At 38.7% G+C, this 19159-nt stretch overlaps 1 protein-coding gene across 2 annotated transcripts in view; it reads left to right on the top strand.

Annotated features, from left to right (window-relative positions):
* Cers6 (ceramide synthase 6) overlaps window positions 1-19159 on the top strand; it is a 240638-nt gene that overhangs the window by 201143 nt on the left and 20336 nt on the right. For both annotated transcript variants that reach the window (XM_051184540.1, XM_051184541.1), the window contains exons 7-8: window positions 418-546; window positions 2883-2989. In XM_051184540.1, the coding sequence (XP_051040497.1) occupies window positions 418-546; window positions 2883-2989 (236 nt within the window). The remainder of the gene's footprint in view (window positions 1-417; window positions 547-2882; window positions 2990-19159) is intronic.

Below are 19159 nucleotides of genomic sequence, written 5' to 3'. Positions count from 1 at the left end.
AGGTTCCCGCATCCTCAAGAGCATTCAATACCCTGACTTCATCCCACTAGGCTCATCTCCTGGTTGCACCTTGCACTGGGTCTAAGCCTTTAAGCATGGGCCTTTGTTGGACATTTAAACATGACAGAGTGAAAACCAAGTCTAAGTAATATTTTTCTTTGCTTGAAATCCTGTGACAATTCTTCCCATTGTGATCTGACTTTCATCACAGAGCTAAATCCTATCTCTGTGGTCTGGTCACTTGTGTGTCTCACTTGGGAAATCTTAAAAGGACAGGAGCTACATCTTAACCACTTAAATACCCCAGTGCTACAGCTGTAGAGGTTCTCTGCATGTGTTGCTTAGAGATTAAATGGATTGGTGGAAATACCATGATGTTGCTGAACACTGACTTTATTTTGTTTTTCCTTCCTTGAGGACTTTGGCGTTATGTTCCTGCACCACCTTGCAACTATTTTTTTGATAACCTTTTCATATGTCAACAACATGGCCCGAGTAGGGACCCTGGTCCTCTGTCTTCACGACTCAGCTGATGCTCTGCTAGAGGTAAAAATTTTTCCTTTATCCTGGCAAAGACAACATCCAGAAGTCACCAAAGTCCCCATACCAGCAATCCTATAGTGTGGTGGAAGATGCTTTGAAACTGCTGGATGTTCTTAGTGGGTTACAATGGCATGAAAACAGAGTAAGCTTTGTCAGCATCCTCCGGTAATGGGAAGCTAGAAGCCCTTGAATGGTTGATTTTATAACAGAAAAATCATTGTTTTAATAGATTTTCTTTTCTAAAAGTCACACTTATCTATTTGAAAACTGTATATAACCTAGTGTAGTAGTCATAATACAATTAAGCAGTTTGATTTTTTTTTGTTACCATTATACATATTATACTAGTGGTTTTAACAATGCAAAGGGTATATGAACCCTAAATTTTATGCCAAAGATTTGTAAGAATTTATCACTTAAGAATTGTGCTCAATAATGTTATGTAAGTCTTATCACTTTATGCTAAGAAATTATATAGCTGGTCAAAATTAACTTAAAAGATTACAGAGTTCATGTAGAAGTGATTCTTGGAGTCATTTTTCCCCTGCTGGACCATCATTCTATTGCTGCAAAGACAAAGGTTTCCTTGATGATCTGTTATTGCAATAGGAGCCACAAATGTATACATTTAATCTTTCATAGAGGCAGTGAGTTAAGGTTTTAAACCGGGTGTAAAACCTCATCAAGAATTCTGGCCCCTGAAGGTTATAAAACAAAGATAGTTTCTCTGCACTGCATAAGTTAGAAGATAGCTTGTGGCTATGATTAAGTGACTCAAACTAAACTTCAAGGTGTTTTTAAAAGGTGAAATAGATGCAATAAAAAGGAAGTCTTCTGAAATTCTATTATAGATTGAATTATCCTGTGTGCGCTTAGAAGTGGACATTTATGCCACAGCCTACACGTAGAAATCAATCCTGAACCAGTCGCCAATGTTAATTCCTGTAGAAATCTCTGGCATGCATCTTGGTTAGAGCTGTAGTACAGGAGATATTAGTTGAATCCACTACTTTCATTCAAAAAAGATAATAAATCCAAGAATCCAAGTATGTGGCTTAAAAGCAAAGGGATTTTATAACCTGGATTGTTTTTTGACATCATAGATAACGCTCGGAAATGTCCAATTAATGAAATTGAAAAATAGTGTTTACAGCATACACATCTCTGTCAAGTTGGTGCTGTTGCTTATTTGTCGCTACAGAAGAAGGCTGAAAGTACTTTTCATTTAATGTAATTCATGGTGTTATACTTCAAGTATTTGGGAAATTAAAATCTTATAATTTTAACTTCCATTCAGGTGATGGATATTTTCTCCTAAGACACATTTCTCTCATCACTTTGTGCACTGCTTAGCACCATTAAATGACTCTCTCCAAGGATGCTACCAACAGTCTTTTCCAGTAATTAATCTTCCAAGTCATAGAAAGTAATATTGTGTGTGCAGAAGAGATCTATAGTTTCTAAGAGTGCTTAGATGTTGTGGACTCTGCAAACCTGCAAGAAGTGAGGAAGGAAAAAAAATCCATTTCCAGGCCCACCTGGTCTTGGTCTGTCTTCCAGTCGTTTCAAAGTGGTAGTGGAGAGGAGAAAGGAGTGTGGTTGCCTCCCTGGACTAATTTATGATGTGTGCGTGCATGTATGTATGTACATATATAGTCACTGAAACTGCTGGCATCAGCATCAGTCATAGAAGTATTTCCTGCAGGCATTGAAACATTAATAAATTTTACCTAGAAAATGAGCCTGTAATATGGTTTGAAATTCTCCTGAAATAGATTCATTGACATGATAATCATGACACTTTCCTCATCTCAGTGTTTGTAAGAATAAGCTTGGAACACGTTTCCCCACAACACCTCTGTGATTGTTAAAGTGAGCACAAACCTCAAAGCAGATGGAAGGCAAACACAGAAAAGCTCTGGGGACTCTGTGTAGTCTGTGGCCTTGCATTTAGGGTGCAGTGAAGACTTCCCACATTGACCTGTAATGTGATTTCTGTCTTGACATCTCTGGCTTGCTAACATCACATAATGCAAAAGTTTGTTATTTGTCCTCTCTGTTTTCCTGAAATTAGCCATATAATTGAATTTTTCAGGTTACTAAATATGTTATTAAATTTGTGAAAGTCGTAGTTCTACATATAGTTAATGTGCATTTCACTCAACTTTTGAGTAATTTGTAAATGCTGGTGTGTGGCATGTGCCATTTTTAAGCAGCAGACATTCTTATGCGTGTGGTAAGCTATACCTCATTGATAAACCTCATTGGGGGCCCATGCATGTGAAGGAAACTTTTCTTTTATCATTTTAATTGATAAGTTGCATTCCTTCCTCTTATAGGCTGCCAAAATGGCAAATTATGCCAAATTTCAGAAAATGTGTGATCTTCTGTTTGTCATGTTTGCCATGGTTTTTATCACCACACGGCTGGGCATATTTCCTCTCTGGTGAGTATGTCAATCTTTCTGATAAAGGCAACCCCTCCACGGAAACTTTTCAAACATTCTTCTCCTGAATTATACTCTCAAGTCCTTCTTAAGAGATGCACAGCCCATAGAGAGGCAACTGAAGAAGCAGCTCGATGGTGCTGGGGAAATAGTCCTGCTGGGACAGTGTTTGCTTTGCATGCATGAGAACCAGAGTTTATTCCTCAGCACCCATGGTAACACGCTTGTAATTATAGCACCGAGGAAGTGGAAACAGAAGTATCCCTGGGGTTCCCTAGCCAGCCTGTCTAGCCTAATCGATGAGCTCCACAACAGAGACCCTGTCTCAGAGGTTGTAGATGGCATTTTTTGAAATGACATTCAAAGTTGTCATATGGCTTACACATGCATACACATATGTGCACCACAGACACATGAACACACCACACACACACACACACACACACACACACACACACACACACACACACACACAGCACTTGATATCATGTTTCAGGAGAGCTGTATACTTTACTAATACTTTGATGATATCAGGTGTGTTTAAGGTGGCATGACCATGGACAACTTTACTAATACTCTGTACAGCATAGTTAGAACGGGATGTGGCTTCTAAAGCTTCAGAAGCCCACTATTCTTTCAGACACTAGTCTAGAATATGACTTAAGGACCTCATCCACGGACGGTCTGAGTTAAAGGCCTTGCAGCCATAGGCCAGAAGCAGCAGAACTCATCGGGTGCACAGATTCCTGGGCTTTGCCTCAGCCCGGTAAGCCTACCTATCTGTGCCATCTTAACTCTTCAGGATGATTGTGCTACTTTAGAGTTTGAAAAACACTGTTCCAAATAAGTCTCTTCATCAGCTTATGCTTATAGCTAGCAAGAAATGGAAAGTATTTTAAAATAACCCTGAAATTCTTTGTGGCTCCTTAATGTCTAGGTGGCTTTTGTTTTGCTAAGAACTAAGGAGAAGGTGTAACAGAATGCTGGCATTTGACAGAAGTTTCTGGAGATGTATTGATCTGGGAGTGGGGAGAATGAACCCTCTAAGCCACTTTAAATCTACCATTGATGGTAGATTTTTTTTTCCCCTTCCATTTTGAAAGATCAGTTTGAGTGGGAAATTTGAACTGTGGGATGTGAGTAAAGTAGGAAAATGAAGATGTAATAATACTTGAGGATGCAGTAGTGTCTATAGAAGACTAACAGCCATAGAGCTGGGGCCTTTATTGGGTAGGTCTTTCATTAGGACTGTAATAATGAATTGTTGGCACAGCCACACCTTTTCAGCCACAAGGCAGACAATATGACTTCTCCTTGAGATTGACAGCCTTGTTTGGCAACAGACATTTATTAACCTTGCTATAGTTGAACATGAATGTAGGTTGGAAACACTGGAATAATTTTAAATATGATGCATCTATAATTATTTCAGGGTTGTGGGGGGGTGACTTTCAAAATTATTACCATAACTAGTCATAAAAACTCAAAGTAGAAATACAGCATTGAAGGGATGATTTCTCAAAATGATGGAAAACATTTTCAGATGAGTGAGAATCTCACTCTTGAAGCAGGCACCACTCGTGATTTGATTTACTGCTTCCCTTTTAGAGAGAGAGCTAAGATTTACATGTTTTCCCTACAGAAAACATGTTAATGCTCTTGGGGTTTAAGCACTGGTGAGACCTACAACATAGGCCCACAGAACAAAGGAATCCTACCTCAATGTCAGTGAGGGTACTCGCAGATAACAAAGGCCTGCTAGCTCCTTAGAAAAATCTCTGAAACCTAATATAAATGTCTTGCAAATATTGGGGAGCTGCTGCACCTGGGACCAAGGCTGTAGCCAAGCTTTTGAATAGAAAAATTTCTGTTTCTTGTAAGAAATAATCTTAAATTCACTACCATAACAGTTGTATAGTTAGTGACAAGAAATCTTCTTAGATACATCCAGGAAGTCAGGTTGGCACCTTGGTGATCCGTTTGATACTGATAACTACCCACAGTGTCATGGGCATCACTACTATTTCACCCTTTCACAAAGAGAGCAATAGCAATGTGTGTTTTAAATACTTGATATTGTGAAATTACTTTGAAACTTCTTTGGAATTAAATCACACTTTGGGAAAAGACCTTATCGACTGCAGACTCCTCCCTGATCCCTCTGCTTGTGATAAGTAGAGTCACTTTTCCAGGACAAGAATATTCCTTTTGACATCCAGGGGGAAAACTTACTTTCTTCTATCAAGTGACATCTGGGTCTTTATAACTTCTAAGCCACGGACTTCTAAGCTCAGTGTGAAATATTGTGAGCATTGCTTGCACATACTTCCAGGGTGGAGGACCAGTGGTTCCATCAGTTTGACAGCTGTGACTTCTTCTTTGCTCAGAGAAGTGCCTTGTGGAAAACAGAATAAGTGTCCATTCACCCAGAGTAGAAAGCTCTCCAGGGTGTGCAGGTTTCTAGTACATCTTCTGCAGAAAGTGTTTGTAAGTCCTTCAGCTATTCCTAGGTGTTGTTTCCCTATACTTGTTTCCCTGAATTCCTCCCAACATGATCTTCCAACCTCATCATGAGAGAGAACAGCACATATGATTTGGCACTCACCCACCTCATGCCATAGCATGAGCTTTAAGAGTGGCTTCCACTTTGCCCTGTGGTGACCAGTACACATGGGAGCTGTTTTACGACTCCCTGTCCTAAGGTCAAATCACTTTATACATTTTTCTTTTCAATGTGGTGAATTTACATACTCCATTACACAGCCTACATTTGTTCCTCTCAGAGTTTGCCCTGCTGTTTTCAGATACCATGCTACAAACCATACAGTGCCTACCCTTCCAGATTGGTGAGTTGGAAGAGACACCAAAGACAAATATTGACTATGGAAGGATTTCTTTAAGAACCAACAACCAAGCTTATGTGATTTTTTTTCCCTACTCACTATGAAGACTTCTGAGCTCCATTATTGCAGCCTCTTGCTTCCTCATACTTCTCTACTGTATACAAAAGACTGTGCTCAAAGTCCTGTGTAAATCAGGAGGACTCTTGTTTTAGGCACCTTTTGTGCATGTAGAGACTAGACTATTGAGGACAGGAAAATGGGAGTGGTTATGAACTCCTTTAATCCCAGTCACTAGAGCTACTGAGATAGGACTGACTACCATGTTCAGAGCCAACCTAAGTAACACCAAACCTTGATATCAAAAGAAAAAGAGAAGAGAAACAGAGGAGAAATCAGAATAAGCTAGGAATATAGCTTAGTGGTAGAGTGTGCTTGCAGAACATATGTGAGGCCCAAAGTTCAATACCCAATACTTAAAAAAGAGGGATAAAGTGAAACTCCAAAGATAGATTTTTTAAGGACCTTACCAATCTCATATGTGTGTTATTTGCCTCTTTTTATTGTATCGGCGTAAACTTTTAACTCAGAAGTCCTTCCATTTTCATGTATTTGGTGAGGAGTTATAAGGGCATTTATTAGGCAAGCGGGATGAGCAAATGTACTGAACTTTCAGTCAGATATGGGGTTGTCCTCTGAGCACTTCCCAGTTTGAATTCCTTCAGGTCCTGTCAGGACTCTGGTTTATAGTTTGAAAGAGAAAGCTGCATACAAGTTATGAGATGTTTTCATAAGCATTTAGGGTACATCGTAATATAAATGTTAAATTGCCTTGCTGCACATACTGAAGAGCTCTGTTGGCTAAATTATATATCAGACAGGATATATCAGGAAAAATACTAGGTTTTCTTTTTAAAGAGAGTAAGAGACAGTATATTCTGAAGCCAAATATAAGTTGCCATGGGCCAGGAACAGACCCAGGTTATCCGCAAACTGTATTCTAACATGGTAATCCTTTCATGAAAGTTTTTATTGTAACAGAACTAGGAAAATTATAAATTACATGAGTAGAGATATCTGGCAAGTAGGTTACAGCAGGCATTTGTGTTACAAGCATCAGATGGCTAGCTGGTAACATCTGTGACTTTCGGATTGCCACTTGGTATTTAATATACCAAGTGTTGCATATACCGAAGGATTCTGCCGGCTAAATAATATAGTGTGCCAGGGTGTGTCACATTGCTAGAATTCCTCTGCTCCTCACTCATCTGTCCAGCACCCTTCCAGAACACCACAGTATGGTCTTCATAGGAATCTTTTATTTCCTAGTGGCCACATTCATAAGTGATAGCCATTCAGGTAGCTCGTTTGTTTAACGAGCATATTCAAAATAAATCATTTCATGCACCAGTATGTTAAACTGGTCAATGCTGAAAATATTGAGCCATTTGAATTCTTTTACACTACATCTTTGACAGCTATATTTACATTGCCATTTGTTTTGTGTTTAGCTGCATTCAGAGTACTCACTCTCAACATTCAGCTAGAATACTGGATAGTACCATTATAGAAAAGATTTCTACCACAGCTTTTGGTGGGGACCATGTGCTACACGTTTCCTGATGTCTGGTGTCTGTTTATGTTTGTAAGCCTGCTGGTTGCTACTACTCATGTGAGCCACTTAATATTGCAGTTAGTAGGGACATTGAAATCAGAGTGTGGTCTCCAGTCTTGATTCCACTGCCTAATTTACTTAAGTGTGTTGAGCACTCACATCTTAACACAAAGGAAGATCCCTGTTTCATCATATTGCTGCACTAAATGAGTTAATTTACCTACAGAGTTAGGACAAATGTCAGACTGCTAGCCATTGCTTTGAAGTCTTAGATTTTTTTTGAGTGACATGATTTGTTTGATATGAAAAGAGAAACCTTTTAGAAGTAAAAAAAAAAAGCTCCATTGCTCACTGGCAATATTGGGGGTGCCTCTAATGAAAAGAGTTCAGGAAATTATAAATGAGTAAAGTATAAAACGACATCTGGTTCTTCTCTGGAAGTCTGCTAGGATTCTGGTGTGAATCCATCCAGGCCTGGGCTTTCTTTGTTGGAGGGCTTTTCATTGCAGATTCAGTCTCCTCTCTGTTATGGATATGTTTAGGCTGTTGGTATCTTGGTTTAACTTTGGTAATTTGGATGAGTCAAAAAGTTCATCCATTCTTTAGCTCTTCCCTATTAATGGAGTATACATTTTTAAAGTGTTCTCATAATATTTGTGTCTTTGGCATCTATTGTAATGAAACCCTGTTCATCTCTGACTATGATTCCCTGTTTCTCTTTCCTTTAGTTAGTTGGGCTGAGGGTCTTTTGATCTTGTTTATAGTCTCAAAGAACCAGCTCTTAGAATTATTGATTCTTTATATTTCAATTATTTCTGTTCCATTAACAGCTTTGTTGTTGTTGTTGTTGTTGTTGTTGTTGTTATCTTGCTATCTACTGCATTTGGTTTTGGTCTGTTCCTTTTTTCCTCTACATCCTTGAGTTGCATCATTCCATCCTTCATTTGTGTGATTTCTGGTATTGTACTTAGGGCTGTACACTTCCCTTTTAGTACTCTCTTAATGTGTCTCATGTTTCATTGTTTTATGTTTTTATTTTACATTTTGCTCCCAGAACATTTTGATTCCTTCTTTGACCCATTCATCATTCAGTAACGAGGTCTTTCATCTTCATGAGTTATACTTTTTACTAGAAACTTGTTTGCTGTCAGTTTAAAGTTTTATTACCCAGTAGTCAGAATACATGAGATTACTTCAGTGTTTCTGTTTTTATAAGGTTGTTTTGTGTGTGCACACACAAGTGCACACACACACAAGCACTCCAGCATGTGGTCTGTTTTAGAGAAGCTTCTATGTGCTGCCAAGTAGAATGTATATTCTGAAAATACCTGTTAGATCCATTGTAAAACACCATTTAATTCTGAGGGTCCTCTGCTTACTTTTTGTGCACAGACCTATCTTTTGAAGAATGTGGGGTGCTGAAATCTACATTATTGGGTTTATGTTCATTTCTGTCTTTACTTCCATTAGTATGCTATTTATGAAATTGTGTACAGCACAATTTTGCGTGACATATACCTGATAAATTGATCATTAATTGATCCCTTGATTAGAATGAAGTACTCTTCTTTGCTCCTCTAATTAGTTCAGATTCTATTATGTCAGATGTTACTATGAAATGCCTGCTTGCTTCTTGATCCTACTTGTTTGGGGGGTTGTTTTGTTGTTGTCTTCATCATTTCATTTTAAGATTGTGTCTACCTTTAAAGCTGAGTTTCTATTTTTAATTTATTTTATTTTTTAAAAGTTTTCATACAATATATTTTCTCATATTCCTTCTCCCCCCAAATCCTCCCATACCCTCCCCACTTCCCTCCCACCCATCTTAATGAGTTTTCTCTCTCTCTCTCTCTTTCTCTGTCTCTCTCTCTCTCTGAAAAAAAATCAAAACAAAGAAAAACAACATAAAATATGGGGAAACATCACTGAGTTATTTTTATTATGACCTTCCCCAGATGTGGTTGATATACTTAGTGACACTCCATTGAAGACAACTGATTTTCGCTTTCCCAGCAGGTATCAGTTGCAAACAGTTTTGATTTTTGGTTAGGGATGGGACTTGGTATCTATCTCCCTTTCTCTGTTCTGGTATTTTGTCTTATTTGAACCTATACAGGTTCTATACATGCTGTCATGGTCTTTGTGAGTTCATATGTGTATCCTATGGGGTCTGGATGAAGTCATCCACCACCTCTGACTCAGAATATGTTCACCTCCTTAAGCCTTGAGGGGAGGGGTTTGATAAAGACATCCTATTTAGGATGAGTGTTCCAGAGTCTCTCACAAAGTCATGAACATTGTCTACTTGTGGGTCTCTGTGTTACAAGAAGAAACTCCTCTGTTGAGGATTGAGCAATGCACTGAACTTTGGGTACAGCAATATGTCATTACGAGTCACTTTGTTTCCTTAGAGTCTCTTCACTGTGCTTGCTCTTTAGTTCTGCCTCCAGCACTACATTTTGTGATTTCTTACTGGATATACAGCACCATTTTACATTCACTCTACAATGTACGAAGTTTCTACCCTCTCCACCACCTTTACCAATATTTGTTGTCCATTTTATTATAGTAACTCTGAAGGTAATAAAGTGTTATACTATTTATTATGGCTTTGATTTCATTCCACATATTTTATTCACTTTTAGTTGGATTGTCTTTCTATCATTATGGGAGTTGGTTATGTTACACCAGCCACACTGTTGCTTTTACTATGCTTGTCTCCATCATGTAATGTCATGTCATGTCATGTCATTGGAACAAAATATTTTTTGTCACTGTCCTCATTTCTTGCCCTTATACTTACTGGCTTGACTTCATTTCTGCCTCTTGGAATCATTCTATTTTAGCCAGACTGACTCATCTGTCCTATGGGAGACCTCTTTAGCCTAATGAGCCATGAACTATGGATGCATTTACACCACCCTATCCCCCTCTCTGAAAGCTGAGATACTAGCCAAAGAACTGGTGATGATTTCTATTCAAGGGATATCTGGGCTACATTCCAGCCCCACCACACACAGGTCAGGAGAAGAGTTCTCTCCACATGATAACCTTCCTGATGACGTCATTGTCTGGCCCTTCTTTTGTTGTCCCCTGAACATTGACTCACTCCCAAAAGTAAAACATTTATATCCACTGTGCAGCCCTTGGACCTGCCTACCTGCCATTCTATTTTGGAAGGAGGGTATTAAAGTGGCTCTGTCCTTCTTAACTGTCTTCACAGAGTACACAGTCCCACTCTACTGCAGGATGGAGAAATGAGAAAAATCTAATTTAACAAGAGCCTATAGCTGTCAGTAATTTAGCCACTGCATAGATAATTCCAATAAAAGAAGGCCCTCTAAAGGCAGTGTCTGCCATATTTACATAGCAGTGTTTACTGCCCAGATTTTCTGTGCTTCAGTCCTGGTCCTAACCCTGACTCCTGTTCCACACCACAGATCAACAAGTATCTCATAACAACCAAAAAAGGAAAAACCTTACACCCCTGTTTCCTAGTGTAATCAAGATAAATATTATAAATTCTTTCAGTCCCCTTTTTCAAGCTTGTCTTGTATGATTCTGAACTTTACTATGTCAACTCAAAGGATGTTATGTCAGCTCTTCAGAACATAGATTCCCATACTAATCAAATGAGTGATACATTGTTATTTCAAAGTAATAGTCTTTGGGATGACAGCATAGGATGACACTGAAATGGCCTTGTTAACTCTATCCTGTATTCTTTCAATTATATGATTGTGTACTCTACTAATACACCATCTTGCAATTTTACAAACATAAAACCCTGGAATTCATAATACAAGCATTCAGGAAGCCAGAAGAATTGGCTTTCATTTTCTGTTCTCAGCAATAACTTTGTTCTGTAATGGATTTGTGGTTGTGTGTAAGAATAAAGATAGGAGAGCTATACTAAGTATTTTATTGCTTCGCTGGTTTTATCAAATCATTTATGGAATGGCTCAGGACTTACTATATAGGTTTTACTTTCTAATACATCCATGTATAATTTGATTAGTTATTTATCAAATGGCATCTACAAATTTAGGAACCCCAAAGATTGCTACAGTTAGAAAGACTTCCTTCCATATGTATACCTCTTCTAAATACATATGACTTTATGCATAATCAGGACCAAATTTAAACAAAGCGTAGTAATTATTTGCTTTAAAAGATTTGGTATTGCAATCAGTATTCCAAAACCTGAAGAATACATGTCAAATCCTTGCTACACTTTTACCATCAAACCTGCAATTACTGGTGGCCCAGATACAAATGTTCATTATGATAGATAGGGCCATCATCCAAAACAAATATTCACTTAATAGCTCCTCTTTCATTTAAACTTTAGTAAAGTATATCTGCTTGGTTTCCCTTGATACAAAAATCCGTGCAGTTGAACACTCAATGATTTGATCTTTTCAGACTAAGCCCACCCGTTGTTGAAAGCAATGACCCTTGTCATTGGTCCCTCTTTTTCTTTCTTTTTTTTTTTTTTTCCTGTACTCCATTTATGTTTAAGTCCTCAAGTTCCTGCACTTCCCCATGTTTTGTGAAGCTGTAATTTCAATTTGGCCTAGAGTAGACTGTGCTCGGTCTCATGACAGCACCTTTCATAATGCCTTGCTCAAAATGACACCTTAATTCCAAATGATTTCAAATCTTTTTCCTTAGTGATCTCCTTAAATCTTTGCAGAGTTCATTGAGTACAGTTTCTCCCTTCTCATACAGGGAAGCGTGAATTATTGTATTGTCATTCACAGCTCTCTGATTCTGATCTCCTAATGTCAGTTCAGCCAGCTCTTACTATTTCCATTTTGTCTTTCTACAGTAGAATACTATCTTCTTTAAGGCCACCCAAGAAGGCGTACCTTTTGAATAGTTGTTAAATAAGCTGTCATTTAAAAATCATTTCCTATCATTCTGCCTCCCCAGTCAAATCATTTTGTAAACAATTTTCACCACCCACCCATGAATTAGAATCTAGTAAAGAAAAGGAGGAAATCCAGAAAGACTCTGAGAGAGAAGTACCATGGTACAACTAAGAAAGAAATGATTCACCTTGAATTGTATTCCTCCCCATTTTGTGTTTGATTACTGCATATAGATTCTCCAGTAAATAATTAAGAGCCCATCTTACCAGAGAAGCTAAAGAGTAAATGAAATATTGTTTGTGGTGGTATTTTATAGGGGTACCAACTAAATATTGTTTCAAATACTATTACTATTAGAATAGAAAGTCCCATTATTGGCTATCTATATGCCAAGCTGGTGTGTTTTTAATAGTATTTGATTTTATTTATATCTAATGAAGCATAAGTGACCTTGAAATAAACATCTGAAACACTTTCTTTGGTCCTGTGTCAGTTACATCTTCTCTCAGTACTCAGTGGGCTTGTGGTATTGAGCATGCAACCCTTTGCATCCTTCTCCCAGATCCCAGGAGACCTAACTGAAAGAGACCAGAGTTCACAGAAGTATTGGTGATTTTTTTCTTGTCCTGACAAGTGCCGCTGCCGCTTCCAGCACCAAATGAACACACAGAGGTTATATTCATTATTAAACTATGGGCCAAAGGCTAGGGCTTCTTATTGGCTAACTCTGCCTTAATGATTAACCTATTTCTATTAATCTTTGTTTTTCCATGTGGTCTTATCTTACCTGAGAAGGTTCTGAACCTCTTACTACTTCGGTGGCTACATGTCTTCTCCCCCTAGCGGCCTCTTCTGCCTACCTTTCCCAGAATTCTCCTTGTCGCCTACTCCTGCCTATCTTCCTGCCTCATAAGCCAAACAGTGTTTTATTCATCCTATATACAGAAGGACACCCCCATCACAGAAGCTCACAGTCAGCAGCTGTGTGTTAGGCTACTTCTTTCCTTGTTAAGTCTCAGGTTCATGTTCATTATCCAGCCAAGGATGGACATGTTGCCAGGAACTCTGCAAGTGGATTTTATATCTCCATATACACCCCAAATATCAAATCCTTCTGAGAAATTCCCCATCATCCTGCTCCCTCAGTATCAATGTTAGCAGAAATGTTTACCTGCACAAACTGCTACTTCCTGTTGAGGACCCACTGTTTCCTTTTACAAGCTTTGAAACTCATCCAAATGCATAGTGGCATATCCGCCTTTGATTCCTTTCTGCAAATATATCTTTCAAAGTAACAAGGCTTACATGCTTTTCTGAGTAGCTGATAAGAAAGAGATTAGTCTCAGTTCACAAGTCTGGAAAAGCTTACCCTCTTGCTCCTGAAAACTCTCAGTGACTGTACTCTCAAACTTGTATTGGTGTTCTTCTGTGTTCAGTGGACCAGAAAGGTGAGGGTGAAACCTAGAAATGCTTCAGTAGATAGGTAACTTGGCATGTTTTTTATAACATTCATGTATGATAGCACCTCTGAGGTGAGCCAGATGTATGCAAAACCTGTGTACTGAAAGACTGTCTCTCTTCTTGTAAACATGGTGATTTTAGCTGAATTCCACAATTGACAGGCTACACCAAGAATTCACAAACTACACCTTGTAGGACAAGTCAGCACATAGCCCATTTTTATAAATAAAGTTTTGTTGGCACACAGCCTTGCCCGTCTGTCCTGCGTTGTCTGTGGCTGCTCTCTGCTGAGTCACTATTGAGTAGTTATGTCAGTGTTCAGCAACGCAGCATGATATACTTATTATATGGTCCACTAAGGATGAATTTTTGCCAAATCTTTGACTAAATCATTAAGAATTTGACTTGGAATGAGAGTAACAATTCAGAAGTCGAGTAAGATAAAATGGCGGGGGGCGGAGGGGAGGGGAGTGACACGCTAAATGCATTTAGCCTTGAGAAGTTCTCTAGAGAGTTTTATCTGCTTTCAGCAAAAACATGTGTGGGTGTTAATAATTCTGTGGCAGGAGGGAGGGATATTTCCCAGTCTTTTCATCAACAAGAAAACGCAGTATATTTTGCAACACTCCAAACACAGAATTAATGATGTAAGTATTTCCATCCTCCATCCTTCCCAGTCACCTACCTTCATGAGCAAAACTCATGTCAATCCAGCTTAATTGTCCTGATTCTTCTTTCAAGTTTACAGACTATAAACTCACACTTAATTCTCACACATCCTTGTGTCTTCCAGGGCTTTGTGTCCTGTATAGTCCTAACTAATACCTTAAAATGAATTGTGGTGAAGTAAATGGATGTTTAATATGATTTGTTGGTGGCCAACACATTGTGCTGTGTTTGAGTTATGTATTTGATAGTTATGAGGAAATATTTTTGGTAGAACTCACTGAAATATTTATTAAAACATGTCCAAGGGGCTCAGCAGTTAATGCTCTACCAGAGAACCAGGTGTTCAGTTCCCAGAACCCACATGGCAGCTCACAACTGTTCCAGGGGACCAGTTCCAACAGCTCCAGTTCCAGGGGACCTGACACTCTCATACAGACAAACATGCAGGCAAAACATCAATGCACATTAAATAAACTAAACTAAAAAAAAATTGTCCAAAAATACTGAAAACAAGTCCAGAGAACTGGTATTTGTTAGTGTCCATGTAATCATCTTATGAAATAGTCCCAAATGTTTTAAAATTCTGAGCAGTTAAGGAGTACTGTCTTATTTAAGAGTTTTAGATTATCTTTTTAATTGAAGTATAAATTCAGTGGAAGATAACTAATGAAATAGAATTTCTATTAACTTTATTTTACTGCATACCAATGGGTATTAATCACATCAGAAATATGTGGGAATGTTTATCAGTATAACATCTAGGAAGTGCTGAGTCACTTCTATTCCAGTGCAGTCTCCTACCTACCACACCTGTTGAAATCCACAGTCAGACTGGTGTTAAGGGGGCTGATAAGATGACTCAGGAAAGGGCTGGACTATGTAAACTGAGTCACCATTGTTTGAGCCCTAGAACAACTCACATAAATATTTAAGGCAATGGTTTGCAACCTGTGGGCTGTGATCCCTTGGGGTCAAACAACCCTTTCACATGGATTGCCTAAGACCACCAAAAAACACAGGTATTTATGTAATTATTTATAATAGTAGCAAAATTACAGTTATGAAGTAACAATGAAAATAATTTTGTAGTTGGGAGTCACCACAACATGAGGTCACAGCTTTAGGAATGTTCAGAACCACTGGTTTAAGGAGAGACTAGACTCCACAAATTTGTTCTCTGGCCTTCACACACATGCCTTGGCACACTAACATCACACACACAAATAATAATAATAATAATAATAATAATAATAATAATAATAATAATCACAACTGATGTTAAGGTTGTTAAACATCAAATAATAAAATATTTTAAATTTTATTATTAAGCATTTAACCAAACAATACAAAGATACAGTTAATTTCTACATTAATTAATTAACATAACTAGTTGAGATTTGGGCTCACCAGATTTTCCTCGTTTTGGGTAGAAACTGAAGGGTGTTTTGTATCTTGTCTGCTACTATCGTCAAACCCTGTAAAAAAAAGCAAAGGACATTTTAAGTTGACACGAAGGTAGCACCCGAATGTATCCTACTCCATCAGTTCTCTGTGTGGATGCCTTGAAATTACCATTGTTCCCAGAAAGTACATTACATTAAGAGCACAATTTGCAAAGTCAGCACTTTGCAAACAAGGGTCAGCACCCTTCTCTTTGCATTAAGCTTATAGTCAATCCCAGACATAGGTTAAAGCTGTGCAGAAAGGGAACAGAGAAAACAGCTTGGATAGCTAAGTAGTGAGTTACTCATGGACCTTCACCACCTTTACTCTGCTAGCTATGTGATTAATTGCATTTCTCCTAATTTAAATTTAGAGAAGTCCCATGCTCTCTGTGGCAGCCACATGGCATCTGCCTGAAGCACTGTTCTTGTGGTATTTAATAGTCATTAGCTCTTTTTTTCACCCTTTGACACTTAAGAATAAATTCCAGCAAGGCAGGAACCCTGTCTCTTTCTCCATATATGCCCAGTACCATGAGTAGTGGCTGGTGCTGATTTATCTTGCCAGAGAGCTCTTATATTAATTCTGTGCCTTGATTTAGGAGTTACTGTAATAAAGGTTGTCTTCCCATTTCAACATGATAGGTAGAAACATTGCGAAGACAGCAGAAATTCCCTTCTCTCCTAAGGCTGTGCCTTCTACCTAATCGATTGGCCCTCCCCACATGTTGTCCCCTGATGGGTTGTATTGAACTCTGTATCAGGTGTAGTGTGTAGGGATCTGGAATTGGGGTTGCCTATATCAGACAACTAAGGTGTCTGTGTCTCTTTGTTTTGTTTTACTTTTTTCCTACCCATACTTCAAAGGTTTGTTCAAGGTCCTGAAAGTTTGCTTTATTCTAAAAGTAATTCCCCTCACAGCTGGGATCATTGTTTATTTTGTCTATGACCTACATTTCCCCACAACGAGTTCAAATGAAGTAATTTGTTGTTTGCATTGTTTGTATAGGATATGGACAGATAGGTGCATGTAATACATGTATCCCTGATATATATATAGAGAGATCAAATACATATCATTCATACAGTCAAACTGAAAACTTAAATACTTTAGGGGAAACCGAGGCAAATCGACACAGTCCCTGCTGATGTTGAACCAATGTGTGTGCTCTTCTTCGTGTATAAAAGGGGGGGATCAGAAGAGATATCAGAATCCTTGTAGTTCAAAGCTTCTGGATCCTACAATTTGGCAATTAGAAGGGGTCATGAACTTCTAGTAAGAAGTATGTATGAAGTGATGGCTACAAGGGGCTTGGGCAGCAAAGAGTCCTTGGTAGTTAAGGAGAGGTAGTAAACATGGCCCTACTGGCTTTAAAAGTTGGTGGCCTGTGGAAGCAAAGAAAGATGGTAACCAACAGTCAAGGAGACCATGCTTCAACTCAGACACTGGGTTTGTCCTAGGTTCTGTGGCTGGAGGCTGCCAGCCACCCGTATTCCTCCCTGCCAAATGGAGAGCTGTGTTATGAGGAGAGTTCTCAGTGGCTTATACTCTTGGTATACCCTGTGCCGCTTTTAAAGTGTGTGACTTGGTCATGAATGAAACAAACACATCAGTTTGGCAGTGAGAGCCCATCTGTCATTGTCAGCAGGGTTAGTCAGACTATATTTGGGAACATATTTGCTTAGGTTTCTTCTAAATACCCTTAAGTTTTCGCTCTGAGAAACCCAGTTGATTTTATTCTGAAAAGAGTTGATGGTAAAGGACTCATCCTATATCAAGCACTTTGGTATTAAAGTTGCTTAGCAGTAGGACAGAAATGAAAAAAAGCAATTAAGTTTATATTTAGTGATCTATCTATATACATCTGGAGCACATTTGGGGATGAATTCAAAAGGGTCGATTCATTTGGTGCCTCCTGCTACAAAATTGGGAGTGTGGGTGTCAAGCTGCGGCTTTCACGGCATAAGACATTTATTGTTGACTTTAAAAAGTTCTCCCACTTACATGTAATTACTATCCTAGCAAATGACACTGTAATTTCAGCTTCTTAAGCATAAGGCAAAGCAGTCCTTTAAAAATAAAACAAAACTTAGGCCTTAGAAGATAAAAGTGAAGAGTCAGTTACCCCCAAATCAAAGCACTTATGCACACGCCTTCTCCTATAAACCAGTTCCTTACAGTGTATGTGTGCTGTTGCTTGCCAAGACCAATGTGTCTTCCTTAACAGTGTAGCCTGTTGGTTATTCATTCAACACTGGACTTTGTGGTTTTACTGGGCCTTTGTAGACGCTATCAATACTGGTGCAAATTAATGTAAAATAATGCATTTAATAGACTTCTTTCCCACACCCTTATCCCCAAAAGGTCTGTAGGGGTGTGTGTGTGTGTGTGTGTGTGTGTGTGTGTGTGTGTGTTACACACGTGTGCACATGTAAAACTCATTCAGTTAATGGTGTGGTAGATTTAGATATATGCACTGTAGCAACCACCTTAGTCAAAGTCTGTACGGAACAGTTCTCTCTTGGTACGGGGTGGCTGACACCCTAATTCTTTTTCTTCCAGTTAGCTTGTGAAAAATATTTATAATCAAACCACTTCAGGCTCCAAGAGTGTGAGCATCAGACTAAAGCCATTTCTGGGTGCAGCGCATCAAGTGCTGGTGAGATTTTATCACCACACCACTTGAGAAATACTTTTCTAGGCCGACAGCTCAGAAAGAAAGAAAAAAATGATAAAAGAAAGTAACTTATAAACACAATGTTCAGAGGTTTGTGAAAACAGAACAATCAAGTGTCTTGCAACCGTATCCTTGAGGAGCTATGGTGGCTCATACCTATAATTCCAGCACCAGGGAGCCAGAGGCAGGAGGATTGTTGTGAGTTTAAGGCCAACCTAAGCAACGTGGTGAGTTCTAAGCCAACCTGAGCTACAGAGTAAGTCCTGTCTCAAAAACAATAACAAGAAAGCATTAACGTTGAATGAAATGTAGGTGAGATTATTCACAAAGACCCAAGGGAAAGTCATAAAAATGGGAACTTCTCCACTTAGATTTCTTCAGAATTACCTGTTTTCCACTCAGAGAAACCCAGTCACATTTGTAGAACTTGCAGTTGAGTGTATTGCAAGGAAGGCTGGCAAAAGGGGAAACCTTGGGCCCCACATCCAGACAGTGAAGTAAGTCATAAATAGCAGCAGGTACCAAGAAGAGCAGAAGGAAGCTGCTGAAGAAAGGGGGTAGGGCAGGGTGATGGAGGGAAAGAGGACAGGA

The sequence above is a fragment of the Phodopus roborovskii genome, unplaced genomic scaffold (genome assembly GCF_943737965.1).
Source record: "Phodopus roborovskii unplaced genomic scaffold, PHOROB, whole genome shotgun sequence".
NCBI classification, from domain to species: domain Eukaryota; kingdom Metazoa; phylum Chordata; class Mammalia; order Rodentia; family Cricetidae; genus Phodopus; species Phodopus roborovskii.
Note: the sequence above shows the minus strand (reverse complement) of the source record. Positions and strands in the feature narration are given on the sequence as shown.